The sequence below is a fragment of the Bombina bombina genome, chromosome 2 (genome assembly GCF_027579735.1).
Source record: "Bombina bombina isolate aBomBom1 chromosome 2, aBomBom1.pri, whole genome shotgun sequence".
In the NCBI taxonomy this organism is placed as follows: Eukaryota; Metazoa; Chordata; class Amphibia; order Anura; family Bombinatoridae; genus Bombina; species Bombina bombina.
In genome coordinates, this window is record NC_069500.1 from 595,237,839 (window position 1) to 595,260,975 (window position 23,137).

The 23,137-nt window shown below is 38.1% G+C and overlaps 1 protein-coding gene across 1 annotated transcript in view; it reads right to left on the reverse strand.

The window, feature by feature from the left end:
• The window catches only part of LOC128647193 (transmembrane channel-like protein 2-A), a 306,013-nt gene that overhangs the window by 97,114 nt on the left and 185,762 nt on the right, over positions 1-23,137 (reverse strand). Inside the window, exon 17 of the mRNA XM_053699975.1 lies at positions 13,177-13,255. Coding sequence (XP_053555950.1) covers positions 13,177-13,255 — 79 coding nt within the window. The remainder of the gene's footprint in view (positions 1-13,176; positions 13,256-23,137) is intronic.

Below are 23,137 nucleotides of genomic sequence, written 5' to 3' on the forward strand. Positions count from 1 at the left end.
GTTACACTCATAATAATGGACGAAAAAGAAGAAGGCGCCAACATAGTGTGATTCAGTCTTAAAATATTCTCACTCCCCACGCATTCAATTAATCGTACTTACGAGAAGTAAGGCACTTGATAAGTGCTACACAGGCCTTCTGGAACATTAACAGCTGTCCACGTAGCTGCTCGCTCGTCACACAGGTGAATCTCTTGATACAGTGGCTCTCCTGTTAGCCCGAGGTGTATAGGGTCCCTGAAGCTTGTAATCCTGTAGTGCTTCAATTACTCGAAGTAGTCACCCTCAGGTAATAATGCCCAACCAGGTGGGCTAACAGCGTGACAACCGAACACTTCCGGAGACAGAAAATTATCTTTTTTACTTCAGACTCAGCTCACCACACACTCTTTCTGCATTTCCCGTGCTCTGCCTGAAATCTGCCTCTCTCTCCTCCCACCTTCCTCTCCCATCTCAAGTGCCTTACTTCTCGTAAGTATGATTAATTGAATGCGTGGGGAGTGAGAATATTTTAAGACTGAATCATACTATGTTGGCGCCTTCTTCTTTTTCGTCCTTTGTACAGATTTGCTCCGCTTGAACTGCCTTCAAGTTTTGGAAGAAGTGTTTGCAGCCATATTGAACTCTTATTCATCTTTGGACTTTAAGGTCTTTCTAACAGTTTTATCTCTGAGATTGTTACATTACTATCTATTCCATAGTACTGTGGGATATTCATCAATATCACATTTACGTTGTGTGATATTTATTATTATTATTATTATTTATATTTTTATTTCTATTTATTTCACGAATTGGGTATTTGTATTTTTTTTATATGTTACTAGACAGAATTGTTGTATTGTTGACAGCAATCACATTTTAATATTTTATTTATAGAGGCGCATCTGACTTTATTTTTCTTGTACTATTAGCATACACTCATAATAATACCATCTCAAAAATATATCTATTTGTGTACATATGTATTTATGTATTTTATATGTATATATGTATTTAGAGACATATATACACATATAAACACATAAATACATATGTACACATATATAGACATACAGTATATATAAGTGCATTGGAGCCATTTGCAGTTAAGTCGATGAAAACGTAAAATCATATTTATGCAATATTCATTTTTAATAAAGTGTTATACTATGTCTTTAGTTTAAATATTTCACATTCCAATGTTCTGCACATAGCATAATACGTTCTATGTATTTTTAAATATTTAAATCCTACATTTACCTGTATACCTGTATATCTACACCTACAGTATATATAATCACCTATAAATATAGGTATAGATATACAGTATATTGTCACAAAATACCATCAGATATATGTAGAAATAACAAAATTTATGCTTACCTGATAAATTTATTTATTTCCGGACATGGGGAGTCCACAACGTCATTCCAATTTCTAGTGGGATATTCAACTCCTGGCCAGCAGGAGGAGGCAAAGAGCATCCCAACAAAAACTGTTAAGTGTAACTGCCTTACCCATAACCTTCAGTCATTCAGCAGAAGGAAATGGAAAAGGAAGAAACACAAAGTTAAAAAAGGTGCCTGAGGTATACTCCAAAAAACTGCAACATTAATAAAAAAAGAGGGTGGGGTTGTGTTTTCTCTAGGTCCGGAAATAAATAAATTTATCAGGTAAGCATAAATTTTGTTTTCTTTTCTATGACATGGAGAGTCCACAACATCATTCCAGTTACTAGTAGGAGCCAATACCCAAGCTAGAGGACACAGAATGAACAGGGAGGGAGAACAAGGCAGGATCTAAAACAAAGGCACCACCTCTTGAAGAACCTTTCTCCCAAAAGAAACTTCATCCGAGGTAAAAGTATCACATTTGTAGAATTTAGAAAAAGTATGCAGAGAGCAACATGTTGCCGTCTTGCAAATATGTTCCACAGAAGCTTCATTTTTGAAAGCCCAAGATGAAGAGATGGCCCTAGTGGACTGAGCCGTAATTCTCTCAGGAGGCTGCTGTCCAGAAGTCTCATAAGCCAATTGAATCAAACTTTACAACCAGAGAGACAGAGAAGTAGAAGTGGCCTTCTGACCCTTACGTTTTCCAGAGAAAACAACAAACAGGGCAGAAGATTGCCGAAAATCCTTAGTAGCTTGTAAGTAAAATTTAAGAGTCCGCACAACATCTAAGTTATGCAAAAGACGTTCCTTTTGAGAAGAAGGATTGGGACAAAAAGAAGGAACAACCATTTCTTGATTAATATAATACTAAATAATCCCAACCAATGAGTCTTGGAAATCTTTCAAAAAAGAATTTTAATAGTGTATGTAGCTTCATACTATATAATGATCAATCTAAAACAATTGCTTAGATATCAGCAGGAGAAGACAAGATGTAAGCTCACTCACATCCACACAAACCCCATCCACCAAACACATCCGTATCATATAATAATACATTTTTTAAAAGAACAGCAAAACAAAAATAAATTAAACAACGTAATCAAAACATCCCCAGGGTGTCCCCAGGGAGTGAAGAACAACACCACCTGTCACACCACCTGTCAAGAATCACGTAACAGTATTACTTCAAGAAAAAAACAGGATAGTTCTGAATATTGAAAAACAGAAATTGCATTAACTGTATCCAAGGTGCTGAAAAAGTTACTGAAATAAAGTCATCTCATTTAATTCCGGATACTTTGTAGAGATTTTAACTTTTAATCCGGTTACTTGTAAAATGTGGTAGCATGTAACAACCCCAGGATACTTGTGAGTGCTGTTAGTATTTGTAATCCATGCTTTGTTATGTCACGGAAAGATCATAAGTGAAAATGGAGCACTTGTGCAGACATAATAATACTGAACGCATAAAGCATTAACAATAGAAACAATGTTGTGCCTCTAAGTGTCCCTCCATTCAGGCTGTCGTGTGAATGGCCACAATTGTAAAGTGTAAATGGCTGTATTTAAGCGAGGTATATTCAAACTGTAGGTTCAACCTCACACCCTTTATAACTTTCACTCACGGTGAACACACTAACACAGCATAAAAAGTTCCATTGTTGTACTCTGTACACTGCCCAAACATGAAATTAAGTATATTGATAATATTCAATTATCCAGACTAACCTATCGGCTCAAGAACAACATAACAATTGAATATTATCGATATACTTTCTAACATAAGTACGCATTAGGATAATCTATATTATGTGTCTGTAGTTTAGCTCACATATACTATAGGCCATTATGAATAGGAGCGTACTTAAAGATTAATGTTAATGTCATTTCTATAGAATATACTGGTTGCTTGTGTTTTATTTGTGAGTGATATATACATCCATTTTCCCATATAAGTATGAATGAAAGTTACGTGCATGGAGATAATGTGACGTAGGGGGGTGTGTGAATGTACTATCCAAGAGGCAATTTGCAGCATTGGTTTAAATAACACCTCCTCACAAGCACCTGGACATTCCTTGACAAAGGGGCGGAGTCCCCGAAACGCACGTCGGAACCAGTAGAGACGCCATCACCTGTTCTTACTCATGTTGTTTGAGCCACACTGCACGCTAACTGTGAACGGCTTTATAGACGGAGAAAGCGAGATGGGAGTATTGTGACAGCGGTCCATTTCCACACTGAAGGCTACGACGGTGACAAGTCTCACAGTAGTACCACATATACCAGCATTTGCCGACACAGGTAACACTGTTAATCCTTATTGTCCTGACCTGCATTGAAGAGCCTGTCACTCAAGCACAAGGTATTTGCAACTTGAATTTGCAGCTTAACCCCTTAACGACACATGTCGTACAGGGTACGTCGCACACAACCTGGTCTTAAAAGACCAGCGACGTATCCTGTACGACATTAGGGGTTTAAAGCGGCTGGAAGCGATCCTGCTCGCTTCCAGCCGCTTTCCGGTTATTGCAGGATGCCTCGATATCGAGGCATCCTGCAATAACACCCCTGGGCCATCCGATGCAGAGAGAGCCACTCTGTGGCCCTCTCTGCACCGGACATCGATGGCCGGTATCGTTGGTGGGTGGGAGCCGACTTGGGAGGCGGGTGGGCAGCCATCGATGGGCCGGGTAACGTAGAGGGGGCGGGATCGGGGGCGTGGCCGATGGGGGCGCGCACGGGGGCGTGCACATGCACGGGGGCGGTGGGCACGTGCATGGGGCGGGAGCGGGTGGGAACCGCTACACTACAGAAAAGTTTTGTTTGTATTAGTGGTAGAAAGGGGTATTAAAATGTTTAATATTTTATAACAAGCAATCAAAGGTATGTAGGAGGGGGTGGGGGGTTGGTCTTTGGTGTGGGGGGGAGCTACACTACAGAAAATGGGAACATTTTTAAAAAAAAAACAATTTTATTCTAAACTGGGTACTGGCAGACAGCTGCCAGTACCCAAGATGGCGCCCATCAAGGCAGAGGGGGAGGGTTAGAGAGCTGTTTGGTGGGGGATCAGTCAGGTTGGGGGCTAAGGGGGGGTCCTACACATCAGCATATGTAAATATGCTTTAAAAAAAAAGCCTAAATATACCTTTTATTTTAGTACTGGCAGAGTTGCTGCCAGTACTAAAGATGGCGAGGACAATTGTGGGGTGGGGGAGGGAAAAGAGCTGTTTGGGAGGGATCAGGGGGTCTGATGTTTCAGGTGGGAGGCTGAGCTCTACACTAAAGCTAAAATTAACCCTGCAAGCTCCCTACAAGCTACCTAATTAACCCCTTCACTGCTAGCCATAATACACGTGTGATGCGCAGCGGCATTTAGCGGCCTTCTAAGTACCAAAAAGCAACGCCAAAGCCATATATGTCTGCTATTTCTGAACAAAGGGGATCCCAGAGAAGCATTTACAACCATTTGTGCCATAATTGCACAAGCTGTTTGTAAATGATTTCAGTGAGAAACCTAAAATTGTGAAAAATTTATAGTTTTTTTTAATTTGATCGCATTTGGCGGTGAAATGGTGGCATGAAATATACCAAAATTGGCCTAGATCAATACTTTGGGATGTCTACTAAAAAAAAATATATACATGTCAATGGATATTCAGGGATTCCTGAAAGATATTAGTGTTCTAATGTAACTAGCGCTAATTTTGAAAAAAAAAATGGTTTGGAAATAGCAAAGTGCTACTTGTATTTATGGCCCTATAACTAGCAAAAAAAGCAAAGAACATGTAAACATTGGGTATTTCTAAACTCAGGACAAAATTTAGAAACTATTTAGCATGGGTGTTTTTTGGTGGTTGTAGATGTGTAACAGATTTTGGGGTCAAAGTTAGAAAAAGTGTGTTTTTTTCCATTTTTTCCTCATATTTTATAATTTTTTTAATAATAAATTATAAGATATGATTAAAATAATGGTATCTTTAGAAAGTCCATTTAGTGGCGAGAAAAACGGTATATAATATGTGTGGGTACAGTAAATGAGTAAGAGGAAAATTACAGCTAAACATAAACACCTCAGAAATGTAAAAATAGCCCTGGTCTTTAAGGGAAAGAAATTGAAAAAAGGCCTTGGTCTTTAAGGGGTTAATTTCATGTTTGGGCAGTGTACAGAGTACAACAATGGAACTTTTTATGCTGTGTTAGTGTGTTCACCGTGAGTGAAAGTTATAAAGGGTGTGAGGTTGGACCTGCAGTTTGAATATACCTCGCTTAAATACAGCCATTTACACTTTACAATTGTGGCCATTCACACGACAGCCTGAATGGAGGGACACTTAGAGGCACAACATTGTTTCTATTGTTAATGATTTATGCATTCAGTATTATTATGTCTGCACAAGTGCTCCATTTTCACTTATGATCTTTCTGTGACATAACAAAGCATGGATTACAAATACTAACAGCACTCACAAGTATCCTGGGGTTGTTACATGCTACCACATTTTACAAGTAACCGGATTAAAAGTTAAAATCTCTACAAAGTATCCGGAATTAAATGAGATGACTTTATTTCAGTGACTTTTTCAGCACCTTGGATACAGTTGATGCAATTTCTGTTTTTCAATATTCAGAACTATCCTGTTTATTCTTGAAGTAATATTGTCACATGATTCTTGACTGGTGGTGTGACAGGTGGTGTTGTTCTTCACTCCCTGGGGACACCCTGGGGATGTTTTGATTACGTTGTTTAATTTATTTTTGTTTTGCTGTTCTTTTAAAAAATGTATTATTATATGATACGGATGTGTTTGGTGGATGGGGTTTGTGTGGATGTGAGTGAGCTTACATCTTGTCTTCTCCTGCTGCTATCTAAGCAATTGTTTTAGATTGATCATTATATAGTGTGAAGCTACATACACTATTAAAATTCTTTGTTGAAAGAATTTTCATATTTAGTGGGTGTTGCGGTCACTCTTTGAATATTATTTCTTGATTAATGTTTTGATCCGATACTACCTTAGGGAGAAACCCCAATTTAGTATAAAGAACTGCCTTACCAGCATGAAAAATAAGGTACGGGGAATCACACTGCAAAGCTGAAAGTTCAGACACTTTGCAAGCGGAAGAAATAGCAACCAGAAACAAAACCTTCCAGGAGAACAACTTTATATCAACAAGATGCATTGGCTCAAATGGAGCCTGCTGGAAAACTTTAAGAACGAAATTAAGGCTCCACTGGAACCCACAGGTTCCTGTACAAAAACAGGGCCTGTGCAAAAACTTGAACATCTAGGAAATCTGCCAGACGTTAGAGCAAAAGGATAGATAATGCAGAAATCTGACCTTTCATGGTAATGACCGATAAACCCTTCTCCAGGCCATCCTGCAAAAAAGACAAAATCCAGGGAATCCTCACCTGGCTTCATGAAAACTCCTTAGAATTTCCCCCCAAAAGAGATATTTAGGCCATATCGTATGGTAAATCTTGCGAGTAACAGGCTTTTGAATTACGGTTTCAATTACTGCTTCAGAAAAAACACGTTTAGACAGAATTAAGCGTTCAATCTCCAAGCAGTCAGCTTTAGAGAATCTAGGTTGGGGTGGAGGAAAGGATCCTGAATTAGAAGGTCCTTCCTCTGAGGTAACCTCCAAGGAGATAGAGATGACATCCTTACCAGATCCGCAAACCATATCCTGCGAGGCCATGCAGGAGCTCTTAGGATCACCAATGCTCTCCCCTGTTTGATACGAGCAATGACTCGTGGAAGGAAAGCAAACAGAGGAAACAGTTAAGCCAGTGAAAAACCTCCAAGGAACCGCTAGAGCATCTATTAGAACAGCCTTAGGATCTCTTGGCCATGAACCATACTTTGGAACCTTGGCATTTTGGCGGGATGCCATCAGATCCAACTCTGGAACCTCCCATTAGAGGGTTATCTGAGAAAACACTTCCGGGTGGAGAGCCCACTCCCCGGGATGAAAATCTTCCTCCCAGTTGTCCACTCTTGGAATGTGGATGGCAGATAGAAGACAATTGGGGGCTTCCGCCCACTGCAAAATGCGAGTAACTTCTTTCATGGCTAAGGAAGTCTGAGTCCCTCCCTGGTGGTTGATGTAAGCCACTGAGGTGATGTTGTCCGACTGGAACTGAGAAACCAGACTAAAGACAGTTGAGGCCAAACCGATAGGGCATCGAAGACAGCTCTCAACTCCAAGATGTTTATTGGAAGAGAGGGTTCTTCCCTAGACTCCAGACCCTGAGCCTTCAAAAGAACCTAGACAGCTCCCAAGCCTGATAGGCTTGCGTACGTAGTTACAAACTCCCATGAAGGTCTCAGAAAGCAGGTGCCCTGAGACAGATATCCCTGAATCACCCACCACGAGATAGAATCTCTTGTTAAAGGGTACAGATTTATCCTCTGAGATAAATCAGAAAGGTCTTCATTCCATTGACAGAGCATTAAAGTTGTAGTGGTCACAGATGAAACTGAGCAAAAGGAATAATGTCCATGGAAGCCACCATCAGACCAATCACTTCCATGCATTGAGACACTGATGGATGAAAAGGCAGACTGGAGGGAAAGGCAGGAAGCAAGAAGTGTGGAATTTCTGACCTCCATCAGGAAATCTTCATGAACAGGAAATCTATGACTGTCCCTAGAAGACACACTTTTGTAGATGGAACTAGAGAACACCTTTCCAAAATCACCTTCCACATGTGGAAACATAGAAAAGACAGCAACAGCTCTGTATGAGATCTTGCTAGGACAAAAGATGACGCCTGTACCAAATTTAAAGCGATCTCCCAAACAAGGACTTGAACCTCTGGCCCTCAGATCAAAATTTGATGCTCAACCGACTGAGCTATCTGGACTCCTTGTAATAAAACCTATCACAGCCAGGTCCGAATATGAACCTAGGAATCCTAGTTCCCAGTCTGATTCTCTAATCCAGCGCCCTCAGAGGTCTTTAGATAGACTCACTAAACTCCACTCCTAAATAACAGAAGAGCAAAAGTCATGTGAGTGGCTATTAATAGAAAAAAGTTCTTTAGAACCTTTTTCCATAATCCTTTAGCCAAGACTGAAGTCTCTCACATAAAAGAGTTGCAATGTATATTAGAACTCAGTCGAAATATGATGTCACAGACATAAAAGACTTCAATGGAACATAAATATTATTCATAAAACAACATAGGTTATACTTAAAATTAAACCTATCAGAATCAAAAGAATACATATACATAATAAAAAATGATAATCCAACAGCGCGTTAATCTCAATTAGGAAAGAGATTGAAAATAGGCTGTATACACATAACATATAAAAAAGAGAAGAAGATTGCACCTTAAAAGAACAAATTATCACAGTGCTGCCACCAGATGGCGGCAAATACAGGAAAATACAGAATTTATCAGGAAATACATCCTTAAAAGTAAACTGTAAGTACATGTATTAGGAATGTGCTTTATTTTAAACAATAACTCAGCTCCTATTTCCTTATGAGCACAAAAAGCATTGAGCTGCCACCCAATGGCCGCAGTACAATAACATAGTATTTATCAGGAGAATATATCCTGAAAAAAACCTGAAAGTAAACAACTAACTTGGCTCCTATTTCCTTAGCATGATTAGCAATTAGCTGCCACCCTATGACGGCAATACAATAAAAAACATAGGGGCCCATTTATCAAGCTCCAGATGGAGCTTGTTGGCTCGTGTTTATAAAGACCGCTGCTCCATAACCCTGGCGGACACACATCACTGAATATCAACCTGATCGAGTACAATCGGGTTGATTGACACCTCCCTGCTGGTGGCTGATTGGCCGCAAATCTGCAGGGGACGGCATTGCACCAGAAGCTCACAAGAACTGCTGGTGCAATGCTGAATACGGAGCGTGTATTGCTCTCCGCATTCAGCGAGATCTGTCGGACCTGATCCGCACTGTCTGATCAGGTCCGCCAGACCTTTGATAAATATCCCCCATAGTATTTATCAGGAGAATATATCCTGAAAAGAAAACTGTAAGTGCATATATTTATAAATGTTCTTTATTTTAATTCAGCTCCCATATATTTAGGAGTAAGATTAACAAATAGCTGCTACCCAATGGCAGCAATACAATAAAAACCATAGAATTTATAAGGAGATACATCCTGAAAAGTAAATTGTAAGTACATATATTTTGAAATGTTCTTTATTTTAAAAAAATATCTCAGCTCCTATTTCATTAGGAGCATGATTAGCATATAGTTGCCACTCGATGGCGGCAAATACAATAAAAAAAATCAGTATTTATCAGGAGATCACATCCTGAAAAGAAAACTAAGAACATATAGTTATAAATGTCCTTTATTTTAACCAAGTAACTCAGTTCCTAAAACCTCAAGGATCTTTAGCTGTCACCTGATAGCAAGTACAATAAAAACCTATGAGGCAAGACGATAGGACAATCTCAATAAGAAAAAAATAATATATAGTACCCTGAATAAAAAGTACAACTTTATTATGAAACCTATGCGTCTTAAAAAGATGCTGCCTTAATAGAGCAGCAAACCTCATTATTTCACTCTCCAAAGCGCTGCCATTGCGAGTTACTGAAAAGCCTCCTTGTGCGTGTGATATGGTGATGTTAAGCTCCATACCGCACAAAAGCCAAGGGCTGCTTTGACATGTTTGTGCACGCTTTCCCCCATAGACATCAATGGGGAGAGAGCGTGTTAGAAAAACACTCTGCGACCGCGGAATGAAAAATCTCCGTAGCGCAACCCCATTGATGTCTATGGGGAAACAAAAGTTATGTTTAAACCTAACACCCTAACATAAACCCCATGTCTAAACACCCCTAATCTGCCACCCCGACATCGCTGACACCTAAATAAAGTTATTAACCCCTAATCTGACGCTCCCGACATCGCCAACACTAATAAAAGTTATTAACCCCTATTTCGCCGCTCCCTGACATTGCCGCCACTAAAAAAGCCTATTAGCCCCTAAACCGCCGGACCCCCACATCTCCGCAACTAAATAAACCTATTAACCCCTTAACCGCCGGCCCCCCACATCAGAAAACACTAAATTAAACTATTAACCTCTAAACTTAACACCCCCCTAACTTTAAATTAAAATTATAATATAACTATATTTAAATAAATAAAAACTTACCTGTGAAATAAAAATAAACCTAAGTTTAAACTATAAATTAACCTTACATTACTATTCTAATAAAATAAAAAAACTACCAATTACAAAATCTAAATTTCAAATTTAAAAAAAACTAACACTATGAGAAAAATTAAAAAAATCTAAAATTACAAAAAATAATAAACACTAAATTACGAAAACTAAAAAACACTAAGCTTACAAAAAATAATAAACTAAATTATCAAATAAAAATACAAAGTCCCCCCCAACAGTAAAACCCACCACCCAACCAACTGCCCAAAATAAAAAAAAAACTAACAGAAACCTTATCTGAGCCTGTGGTTAAACCTCTTCGTGGAGGTACCGCATAGAGAATAAAAAGGTTAAATAGAGCCACAAAAATAACAGCTCTAATCCCCTTCTCTTCATATGAGATCCCATAGAGATAGCATTCATTTCCATGAAAACAGATCTCAGAAACTGAGCGCATCGCTACAATTTGCATAGTCGACAGAATTTTCTCATTCGGCTAAGATTATAAGCAGGCTGCAGATATGTGCAGACACAATTTGTCCAAAATACATGGTTAGCGATATGCCCCCAGTGAGGGGTGATAAGTACTATAAGCAGAGGGCAGACATAACAATTTGAGCCCTAACTACGCAACCATAAATGTGATCAGAGTTGCTTGCTCGATAACAGCTGCGCCATAAACAGTACTGAACAGAAACCCACAATACTGTCTGAGTCCTTACAAAAAGGAACCCATTCATAACAATGAACCACACAGGGATAGAAGGAGGGGAAATTAATATCGTCATGATACCTATTCCCCACACACCATAAGTCCTGGGCTTGTCCTCAAAATAGCCCAGTAATGGAGTGGCAAATCCCCTGACCCTGGCAGAAAAGCCAGATAGATTCTCAGCCACACATAAATCCGAAACAGCGAATATATATATATATATATATATATATATATATTTATATATGTGTAAAATATACAAACCCTTTAGGAAGGTCACAGGTCCCACTAGGATCCTGAATCTCTTAGTCCTTTCCATGTTATTTCTTATCCTGCAAAATAAAAATATATAAAAGGACTTACCCTCCAGGGAAACTTCTGCTGTTGAGCAGGTACAGCAGCTGCAGGTCTGAAAGCCTCACTTGACCACTAACAGGGACCTGCAGAAAAGAAAGAACCGAGTAACCAACTCTGGCTTTCTGCAAAGGGGTAGCAAAGTGTTAAAAGTAAAGCAAAGACTTCCTTGCCACCTTTTAACTGCTAAAAGCCACCACTACTCTTACTCAAGAGATTGAAATTGACACAGCTAGACCCCAATCCTTGTTTGCAGGGAAAAGTACCCATAAAAGGATTCATTTCTTCAGACACCAACTTTGTACAACCTCCATTGACAGAGGCAAAGAGAATGACTGGGGGTTATGGGTAAGGCAGTTACACTTAACAGCATTTGCTGGGGTGCTCTTTGCCTCCTACTGCTGACCAGGAGTTGAATATCCCACTAGTAATTAGAATGACGTTGTGGACTCTCCATGTCATAGGAAAGAAATTTATTTCTGAATAAATAGAACATATTCTTCTATGTGAAGCACATTGGAATGTGAAATATTCATATTTTCATGTCGGGTTAGCGCACATGAGAATATGTGATCAGGTTTGCGCGGCGCACATGATATTCTAACTTTGGCTTTTTGCACTCATCGGGTTAGCACACAAGTGAAAACAGTTTACTTTCAACTTATAATACAAGCACAACATGAAGTGTTTGCATAGGAAAGGTGTGTGGATTATGCTTCTGGGAATGGACTCATTAGAGTATATTTCAAATTAATAATATAGATTGGCAAATGATGCATAACAGTGAAAGTGATGGTAAAGTTTCCAATTCGTATAATCAGATCCGGAATGGAAACAATATTTTAGATAGAGTTTAATTCATCCATTCTAATACGCTATAACTTAACATAGTGATGATTTTTGTTGCCCTAACGGATTGAAAAAAATGACAACCTGTGTGAGTGCCGTATGTCTGGAGAACAGACAAAAAAATATTGGTTCCATTTTGTATCTGATTATACAATTTGAAAATGTTACCATTACTTTAAGTGGCTAAAAATAAATAACATCTATAATGTAGACAGAGGGGTAGATTTATCATATGTCGAACGGGTATGATTCGCTATAGCAAATCATGTCTGCCCAACATCGCTAAATGCCGACAGCATACGCTGTTGGCATTTATCATTGCATCAGCATTTCTTGTGAAATGCTTGTGCAATGCCGCCCCCTGCACATTTGCTGCCAATCGGCTGCTAGCAGGGGGTGTCAATCATCCCGATCGTATCGGATCAGGATGATTGCAGTCCACCACTCTGACACCTAAAAGGTGGCAGGCAATTTAAGTAGCAGTGGTCTTACGACCGCTGCTTCTTAACTTAAAGGTTTCAGGCGTACCTGAAACCTTGGGCATAAAAAGCAGCATCTGCTGCTTGATAAATCCACCCCAATATCTCATCCTAGTCATATTATGGAAATATATGATGATGCATACCAAATTCTAAAAATTCTGCAAAATATTTGTAGTACCAGTGTTAGTACAATTTACCAAATATCATATCATTCAACTTACCCGCTGCATTTTCTTTTTAAGATCCATGTTTGCATTCTTATAAGCTTTTGATGTTGCATTAAGGTAATATATAGCCAAACTATAAAACACAAAACAGTAGAATATATATTTGACTTATAAAATTAAAATACATTTAAATTGTTTGCTGCATAAGGTTTGTAAAGTTTTAAATTTCTATTGTTATAACTGTTTTTATTTCAGATTGCTTTTTAAAGAAGTTCTGTTTTGGTTTTTGTTTGCATTTCTTTTCCTATCTTCTTGTGCATGTGTAATTAGGGGAGGAGTTAGTTTCACCTGTGTGGCCTTGCTCTGTGAAACTTTCTGCATTCCATTTCTCTGTGTTAAAGGGTAACTGTACACTAGATTTTTCTTTGCATACATTTTTTGTAGATGATCCACTTATATAACCCATCTGAGGGTGTTTTTGTAAAAATGTATAGTTTTGCTTAGTTTTTAAGAACATTGTGCCCTTAAAAAGCCCCACAATGTCAGATGTATACACGCAGTTACAGACTTCTGTTTAAAATATCTGTCTTTTCATATGCAGGGAAGGGGGGGGGGGGTAGTGCCTGCTCTTTTTGTTTACTCAGCCCGTTTCCGTGGGTGTCCCAGACTACCTCATCAACAGTGCTAAACTGGGAGCTTTTAAGTAAGTTTTAAAAGGTTTTATACTGGATTTTTAGATCAGTATCTGTGCATATTCTTCTTTATAGTAGTGTCTATTACATGCAGTTATATGAAAACTGGTGTATACAGTCCCTTTAAGTAAGTTTCTCTGTTTAAGAAAAGAGTTTGAGCATTAAGGGAGTTTTTAAATTGCTGCATAAGGTGTGCAAAGTTTTAAATTTGTATTTGATTCCTGTTATTTTATTTTTTTCCCTATCTTCTTGTGTGCGTGTGTAATAAGGGGAGGAGTTTGTTTCACCTGTGTGGACCTACACTCTAAAATTAGCTCATTAACTCTGTGAGGCTTGCTGCATTCAGTTTCTCTGTGTTAAGTTTAGAGTTTGAGAGCTAAGGGAGTTAGAGCAACTAAGGGGTTAGAATACCCAATGGTTAATATAAATCTTTTATATTTTTAAGTTAAACCTTTTAAGTAAAAATATGTGAGACTCTCTCTTATTGTGCAGTTTTCCATATGTTTGCATCACTGGAGCAGCCACTTCAGGGATCATATCTTTGTGGTAAGTGGTAGCATTTTGCTTCTTAAGAAGGTAACATTAGAGTTCTGGCAGAACAGATTTCAACACTGTGTGATATTTAGACACTTGAAATGGAAATGGATATGACTTAGCAGGTTGTTCATAGTTCTAGCAGTGAGAATGGAGAGGATTCAGATGGGGAGACTCTGAGAAAGGGCTGGATCACAGTTAGAAGGGGAAGTAAAAGTAAGGGGAAGAGACAAGTCGGTTCTGAGCTGGTTCACCCCAACAGATTTGCCAGATTGAGTGAAGATGTTGAGGATATCAGTTCAGGAGTGGCAATGTAAGAGAGGGCTGTTCTGCATAATATAGAGAACAGTCCTTCAGTCATAGAAGATGAGCATATTATAGTGAACAATCATTCAGTCATGGAAGAGAGCATACAAGTTTAGGCCTAAGGCAGATGTTGGTTGTAGGAGACTCAATTATTAGCTAGATTGATAGGGTAATTTGACATCCAGATCCCTTAAATAGAACAGTTTTCTATCTTCCAGGGGCTTGTGTAAGGCATATTGTGGAGCAAATTGACACATTGTTAGAAGGATCTTAGACCCATCCTGCATGATGGAATTAGCAGTAGATGGAGTGCCCTAAAAAATGACTTTAGGGAGTTAGATAGCAAGCTTAAAGCAAGGATCTCCAAGGTAATATTTTCTGAGATATCACCGGTGCCATTTGCTAACTCAGTGAGGCAATTCCTGGTTAAAAACATGCTCTAAAAATTAGGGGTTTGACTTTTTAGAGCACTGTGCTGACTTTTTACTTGGATACAATTTCAACAGTATAGATGGAATGCACCTGAATGACATGGGTGCAGGTATGTTGGTAGAGAGGAGGGTATAGCACACTTAGATAATCTTTAAACTAAGCAAAGGGGGGGAGGATCAGTCCAAACATAATCGAACAAACAGATCAATCTGTGAATATGACACAGCTAGAATACCTCAAGGAAGGGCTGACAGAAGAAACACTTAGGAAATGTCACATTAGAAAGTTTAGAGTAAAGTGCACCAAGTAGCAGCAAAGGGCACATGGAAATGAAATGTATGACACCAATTGCAAGAAGCATGGCACGTAAAATGGAGGAGCTGGAGCTCTTAGTTGCAGAAGAGGACTATGATATTATCAGTAAAACTGAAACCTGGTGGGTTGATTTACATGACTGGGCAGTTCACTTAGAGGGTTATAATTTACTTAGGAGGGACAGGAGTAATAAAATGGGTGGAGGAATTTGCATGTATATTAAAGCTGACCTTAAACCGACAATAAGCAATGATATTTATGATGATACAGGTGATAATGTAGAGACCTTGTGGGTTGAAATAAAGAGTTGGGAAAAAATATTTAACAAATATTACTAGGAACATGCTACAAGCCTCCCAACATTAGTGACATGGAGGAAACTCAACTATTAATTTAAATAGAAAAGGCTGCTAATAATACCAGTGCTGTAACTCTGGGGGCTTTTAACTACCCCAACATAAACTGGGGCAATGAAACTAGTAATACAGCTACAGAAGATAGATTTTTAAATATTCTCAAGGATCACTTAATGTCACAATTAATAGAGTAACCAACTAGAAATAAAGCTATATTGGATTTAGTGCTATCAAACAACACATATATAATATCAAACATTAAAGTCAAAGAACATTTGGGTAACAGTGATCATATTTCACATTTTAAATCACTTTCCATAAGCAGTTTTATAAGGGTTCAACTAAGACTTTAAGAAATCAAAATTCAATGATTTAAGGAAATACTTAAATAACATAAATTGTATTCTCTAATAAAATTACAGAGGATAAATGGATAACATTTAAAACTTGTTACATAAATATACATATTAACACATACCACATGGATATACAAGTAAAATAAATACATCTAAGCCAATTTGGCTAAATAAAAATGAGTTAAGATTAAATAGGAAATAATGTAGGACATTTAAATTATTCAAAGAAAATAGTACAGACACAATATTCCAGATATATAAGGAATGTAACAAAGCATGCAAAAAAAATCAATTAAATTAGTCAAAATTTAAAATGGAAGATTAATTGCAAATTCAAACCCTAAATATTTTTTTTTAAGTACATGAATGGCAAATAATATAAGAAGGACAGTATAGGTACTTTAAAATGTGTGAAGGGTAGCATGATTAACAGTGACAGGGAGAAGGCTGAGGTACTAAACCAGTTCTTTTCTTCAGTACACACAATAGAGGAACCAATGGGAGATACTTTGAAACAAATTAGAACATATAAGCTCATACTATTAACTTGGTTATCTCTAGAGCATACCAGGAAAAAACTGGACACTATTGAGGTACATAAAACTCCAGGCCCAGATGGAATACACCCAAGGGCTTTACGGTAACTTATCACTGTTATAGCCAAAACTCTACTCTTAATTTTTCAAGACTCAATATCCTCAGGCATAGTACCCCACGACTGGTGTAAAGATGATGTGGTGCCATTTTTTAAAAGGGAAAGCAGGGCTGATCCAGGAAGCTATAGATCAGTTAGTCTGACATCAAACGTGGGGAAGATACTCGAAGGGATATTAAGGGATTATAATGATGATGTATATTCATGTAAACAAGATTATGAGTTCAAATCAAGATAATTTTATGAGAAATAGATCATTTCAAACTATTCTAATTAGATTATAAGAGGGAGTACGCAAAAATATAGTAGATAAAGGGGAATCAGTTGATGTGATTTACTTGGATTTTGAAAAGGCATGTGATACAGTGCCACATAAGAGATTAATGTAAAAAAAAATGAAGGACTGAGAACAGCAGAAAATGTTAGCTCATGGATAAATAACTGGATAAAAGAGAGGGAGCAACAAGTAGTGGTAACCAGATCATACTCAGATTGGACAAAGGTAATCAGTGGATACCATAGGGATCAATACTGGTCCCTGTTCTTTTTAATATTTTTATTAATGACTTGGAGCAAGGTTTTAAATAGCAACATCTCTATTTTCCAGATGATAAAATGTTGAGTAAGGTCACTAGGTCAGGGCAGGATGAAATTGCTTTACAAAGGGATCTACAAAAATGAGAAGAATGGGCAGGTAAATAGAAAAAGAGATTTAATTCTGGAAAATATAAGGTTCTACATTTTGGAAGTAAAAATAAGGAGGCAACCTATTATTTAAATCGGAATAGATTTAGCAAAACAGAGGAGGAAAGGGATTTGGGAGTAGTAATAGATAACAAGCTAAAGATGGGTGCACAATGCAGAGCAGTGGCTTCTAAGGCCTTGATTTATCAAAGCTTCAACTGATAATACGCTTGAATTTGCCGCAAGATTGATTCGCCGTAGTTAACAAAGCATCAAATATTTAAATACACAAAGTAATAAACGCTCCCGCAATCTCAATCCGACGCAGATCGATGCTTGCATCATCCCAGATGTTTCGAATTCACATTCAACTCTATTTGACCCTTTTCCAAATTTATCAAACATTCAACAGGTACGTTTGCGTCTATTCCGATGCAGCGTACCTATTGTTCAAACCGCCAACCTTGAGGCCGCAAATGCCATAGAAATCATTGGGAGTCTGAAATCACAGAAAGGTTATGTTTGATGCTGCAAGACAATAAAGCATATTAGATAATAAAAGTAAATTAGAAACTTTATTAAAATATATACTCTTTCTAAATCTAACAATATTATTGCTCCAAACTTGGTGCACTAGTAGATATAGAGCTAAAAATTAAATAAATACATAACATAATATAGCTAACTTCCTTTTTTATTTTTGGATAAATCTATATGCACCATGTTTAAGGCATGTAATACAAGTGCCACTCTCCACTTCGCACCAAATTTGACGCAACACTTTTCACACCAGATATGACGCAATACTCATGGACAACCCACACACTAGTGACTTTTTCAAACACTTTTGATTGGGATATGCAGATGAAAAATAAAAGATTATATTTAGAGAAATGTGCTTGTTCATGGACAGTAATGAAATGGTATAAATAATGTTGGAAAAAACAGAATATCCACGACATCAATGACTCTAAATTTATCAAAATTCTGATGCTCATCACACCGTACTTGACGCGCATGTTTTTGACAGACTTTTTGATAAATAAGGGCGTTGTATGTAGATCCGCAGAAGCGATGTCTGGCGAGATTTTTAAACAACATTCCAATTTACTAATATTATCTAATTTGCTACATTCTTTAGATATCTTTTATTGAAGAAATAGCGATGCACATGGGTGACCCAATCACACGAGGCATCTATGTACAGTCATCAATCAGCAGCTTCTGAGGCTATCTAGATATGCTTTTCAGCAAAGGATATCAAGAAAATGAAACTAATTAGTGAACAGAAGTAAATTAGAAAGCTGTGTAAAATTGCATGCTCTTTCTAAATCACTAAAGAAGAAAAATTGGTTTCATGTCCCTTTAAGGCTGGATGAAAGGAAAATGAATCCCCAGCAATGTAAACTTACGCCTAGATTTAGAGTTTTGTCGGTAAAGACCCGCGTAGCTAACGCTGCTTTTTTTCCCAGCGCACCCTTAAGACAACGCTGGTATTTAGAGTTGTCTGAGTGGCTGCGTTAGGCTCAGAAAAGTGAGTGTTGAGCATAATTTAGCGCCACTTCAACCCTCAATACCAGTGTTGCTTATGGTAGCTGTGAGCTGGAAAAACGTGCTCGTGCACGATATCCCCGTAGGAAACAATGGGGCAGTTTGGGCTGAAAAAAAACTAACACCTGCAAAAAAGTTGCGTTAGGCTCCAAACGCAGCCCCATTGTTTCCTATGGGGAAGCACTCTCTAAGTCTGCACCTAACACCCTAACTGAACCCCGAGTCTAAACACCCCTAACCTTATACTTATTAACCCCTAATCTGCCGCCCCCGCTATCGCTGACACCTGCATTATACTATTAACCCCTAATCCTATCAGCCAATCGGAATTCGAGGGACGACATCTTGGATAACGTCCCTTAAAGGAACCTTCATTAGTCATTAGTCCGTCGGGAAGGAGGATGTTCCACATCGGCGGGATGAAGATGGATCTGGAAGACAGAAGATACCGCTTGGAAGAAGACATCGCCCGGATGGAGGACCTCTTCTTTGCCGCTTGGATGAAGAAATCGCCCGGATGGAGGACCACATCGCTCAGATTGGATGAAGACTTCGGCTCGGCTGAGTGAAGACGTCTCAAGGTAGGGAGATCTTCAGGGGGTTAGTGATTTTTAAGGGGGGTTTGGGTGGGTTAGAATAGGGGTATTTGGGTGGTGGGTTGTAATGTTGGGGGGGTATTGTATTTTCATTTACAGGTAAAAGAGCTGATTACTTTGGGGCAATGCCCCGCAAAAAGCCCTTTTAAGGGCTGGTAAAAGAGCTGATTACTTTTGTAATTTAGAATAGGGTAGGGAATTTTATTATTTTGGGGGGCTTTTTATTTTATTAGGGGGCTTAGATTAGGTGTAATTAGATTAAAATTCTTGTAATATTTTTTTATTTTTTGTAATTTAGTGTTTGTTTTTTTTGTATTATAGATTAGTTTATTTAATTGTATTTTAGTTTAGCTAATTGTAGGTAATTTATTTAATTAATTTAATGATAGTGTAGTGTTAGGTTTAATTGTAACTTAGGTTAGGATTTATTTTACATGTAATTTTGTAATTATTTTAACTAGGTAGATATTAAATAGTTAATAACTATTTAATAGATATTCTACCTAGTTAAAATAAATACAAAGTTGCCTGTAAAATAAATATAAATCCTAAAATAGATACAATGTAATTATTATTTATATTGTAGCTATATTAGAGTTTATTTTCTAGATATGTATTTAGTTTTAAATAGGATTAATTTATTTAATTATAGGAATATTATTTTGTTTAATTTAAATTATATTTATGTTAGGGGGGTGTTAGGGTTAGGGTTAGACTTAGGTTTAGGGGTTAATACATTTATTATAGTAGCAGCGACAATGCAGACGGGAGATTAGGGGTTAATAATTGTAGGTAGCTGGCGGCGATGTTAGGGAGGGCAGATTAGGGGTTAATAAAATTTATTCTAGTGTTTGCGAGGCGGGAGTGCGGCAGTTTAGGGGTTAATACATTTATTATAGTGTCGGCGAGGTCCGGGGTTAATAATTGTAGTTAGGTAGAGGCGACATTGGGGGGGCAGATTAGGGGTTAATAAATATAATATAGGGGTCGGCGATGTTAGGGGCAGCAGATTAGGGGTTCATAGGTATAATGTAGGTGGCGGCTGTGTCCGGTCGGCAGATTAGGGGTTAAAAAATTTTATTATAGTGTTTGCAATGTGGGGGGGGGCTTGGTTTAGGGGAACATATGTACTTTATGGGTGTTAGTGTACTTTATAGCACAGTAGTTAAGAGCTTTATATTCTGGCGTTAGCACATAAAGCTCTTAACTACTGACTTTTTTTGTCGGTAGGAGTCTTGTCGGTAGAGGGTCTACCGCTCAGTTCTTCCAAGACTCCAAATACCAGCGTTAGGCAAATCCCATTGAAAAGATAGGATACGCAATTGACGTAAGGGGATCTGCGGTAGCCTGGAGTCGCGGTAAGGAAGTGAGCGGTAAACCCTTTCCTGTCTGACTCTAAATACCAGCGGGCGGTAAAAAGCAGCGTTAGGACCCCTTAACGCTGCTTTTGACAGCAAACACAGAACTCTAAATCTAGGCGTTAGTTTTTATGAAAGAGCAAACAAATTGTGGAACTCATTACCTAAGGAGGTAATAAATGCTGATACCTAAGATACATTTAAAAATGGTTTAGATGAATTTCTGTCTAGAAACATAATTCAGGGATATGATTTCTTGTGTTAAATGGGTCACCTTTTTAAAATGATTTTAATTTAATCTTAACTGGAGCTTTTATAGTAAGTTGAACTCAATAGACTTTTTTCAACCTCATCTACAATGTTACTATGTAAAGAATATGTATTAAAATATCTTAAAAGGACATGAAACCCAAAAATTTTCTTTCATGATTCAGATAGAGAATTTACTTCTATAATCTAATTTGCTTCCTTCTCTTGTTATCCTTTGCTGAAAGTTTTATCTAGGATTGCTCTGGAGCAGCAAAGAACATAGGTTCTAGCTGCTGATTGGTGGCTGCATATATATACAGGGAGTGCAGAATTATTAGGCAAATGAGAATTTTGACCACATCATCCTCTTTATGCATGTTGTCTTACTCCAAGCTGTATAGGCTCGAAAGCCTACTACCAATTAAGCATATTAGGTGATGTGCATCTCTGTAATGAGAAGGGGTGTGGTCTAATGACATCAACACCCTATATCAGGTGTGCATAATTATTAGGCAACTTCCTTTCCTTTGGCAAAATGGGTCAAAAGAAGGACTTGACAGGCTCAGAAAAGTCAAAAATAGTGAGATATCTTGCAGAGGGATGCAGCACTCTTAAAATTGCAAAGCTTCTGAAGCGTGATCATCGAACAATCAAGCGTTTCATTCAAAATAGTCAACAGGGTCGCAAGAAGCGTGTGGAAAAACCAAGGCGCAAAATAACTGCCCATGAACTGAGAAAAGTCAAGCGTGCAGCTGCCAAGATGCCACTTGACACCAGTTTGGCCATATTTCAGAGCTGCAACATCACTGGAGTGCCCAAAAGCACAAGGTGTGCAATACTCAGAGACATGGCCAAGGTAAGAAAGGCTGAAAGACGACCTCCACTGAACAAGCTGAAACGTCAAGTCTGGGCCAAGAAATATCTCAAGACTGATTTTTCTAAGGTTTTATGGACTGATGAAATGAGAGTGAGTCTTGATGGGCCAGATGGATGGGCCCGTGGCTGGATTGGTAAAGGGCAGAGAGCTCCAGTCCGACTCAGACGCCAGCAAGGTGGAGGTGGAGTACTGGTTTGGGCTGGTATCATCAAAGATGAGCTTGTGGGGCCTTTTCAGGTTGAGGATGGAGTCAAGCTCAACTCCCAGTCCTACTGCCAGTTTCTGGAAGACACCTTCTTCAAGCAGTGGTACAGGAAGAAGTCTGCATCCTTCAAGAAAAACATGATTTTCATGCAGGACAATGCTCCATCACACGCGTCCAAGTACTCCACAGCGTGGCTGGCAAGAAAGGGTATAAAAGAAGAAAATCTAATGGCATGGCCTCCTTGTTCACCTGATCTGAACCCCATTGAGAACCTGTGGTCCATCATCAAATGTGAGATTTACAAGGAGGGAAAACAGTACACCTCTCTGAACAGTGTCTGGGAGGCTGTGGTTGCTGCTGCACGCAATGTTGATGGTGAACAGATCAAAACACTGACAGAATCCATGGATGGCAGGCTTTTGAGTGTCCTTGCAAAGAAAGGTGGCTATATTGGTCACTGATTTGTTTTTGTTTTATTTTTGAATGTCAGAAATGTATATTTGTGAATGTTGAGATGTTATATTGGTTTCACTGGTAAAAATAAATAATTGAAATGGGTATATATTTGTTTTTTGTTAAGTTGCCTAATAATTATGCACAGTAATAGTCACCTGCACACACAGATATCCCCCTAAAATAGCTATAACTAAAAACAAACTAAAAACTACTTCCAAAACTATTCAGCTTTGATATTAATGAGTTTTTTGGGTTCATTGAGAACATGGTTGTTGTTCAATAATAAAATTAATCCTCAAAAATACAACTTGCCTAATAATTCTGCACTCCCTGTATATATATATATATATATATATATATATATATACACATATATATATATATATATATATA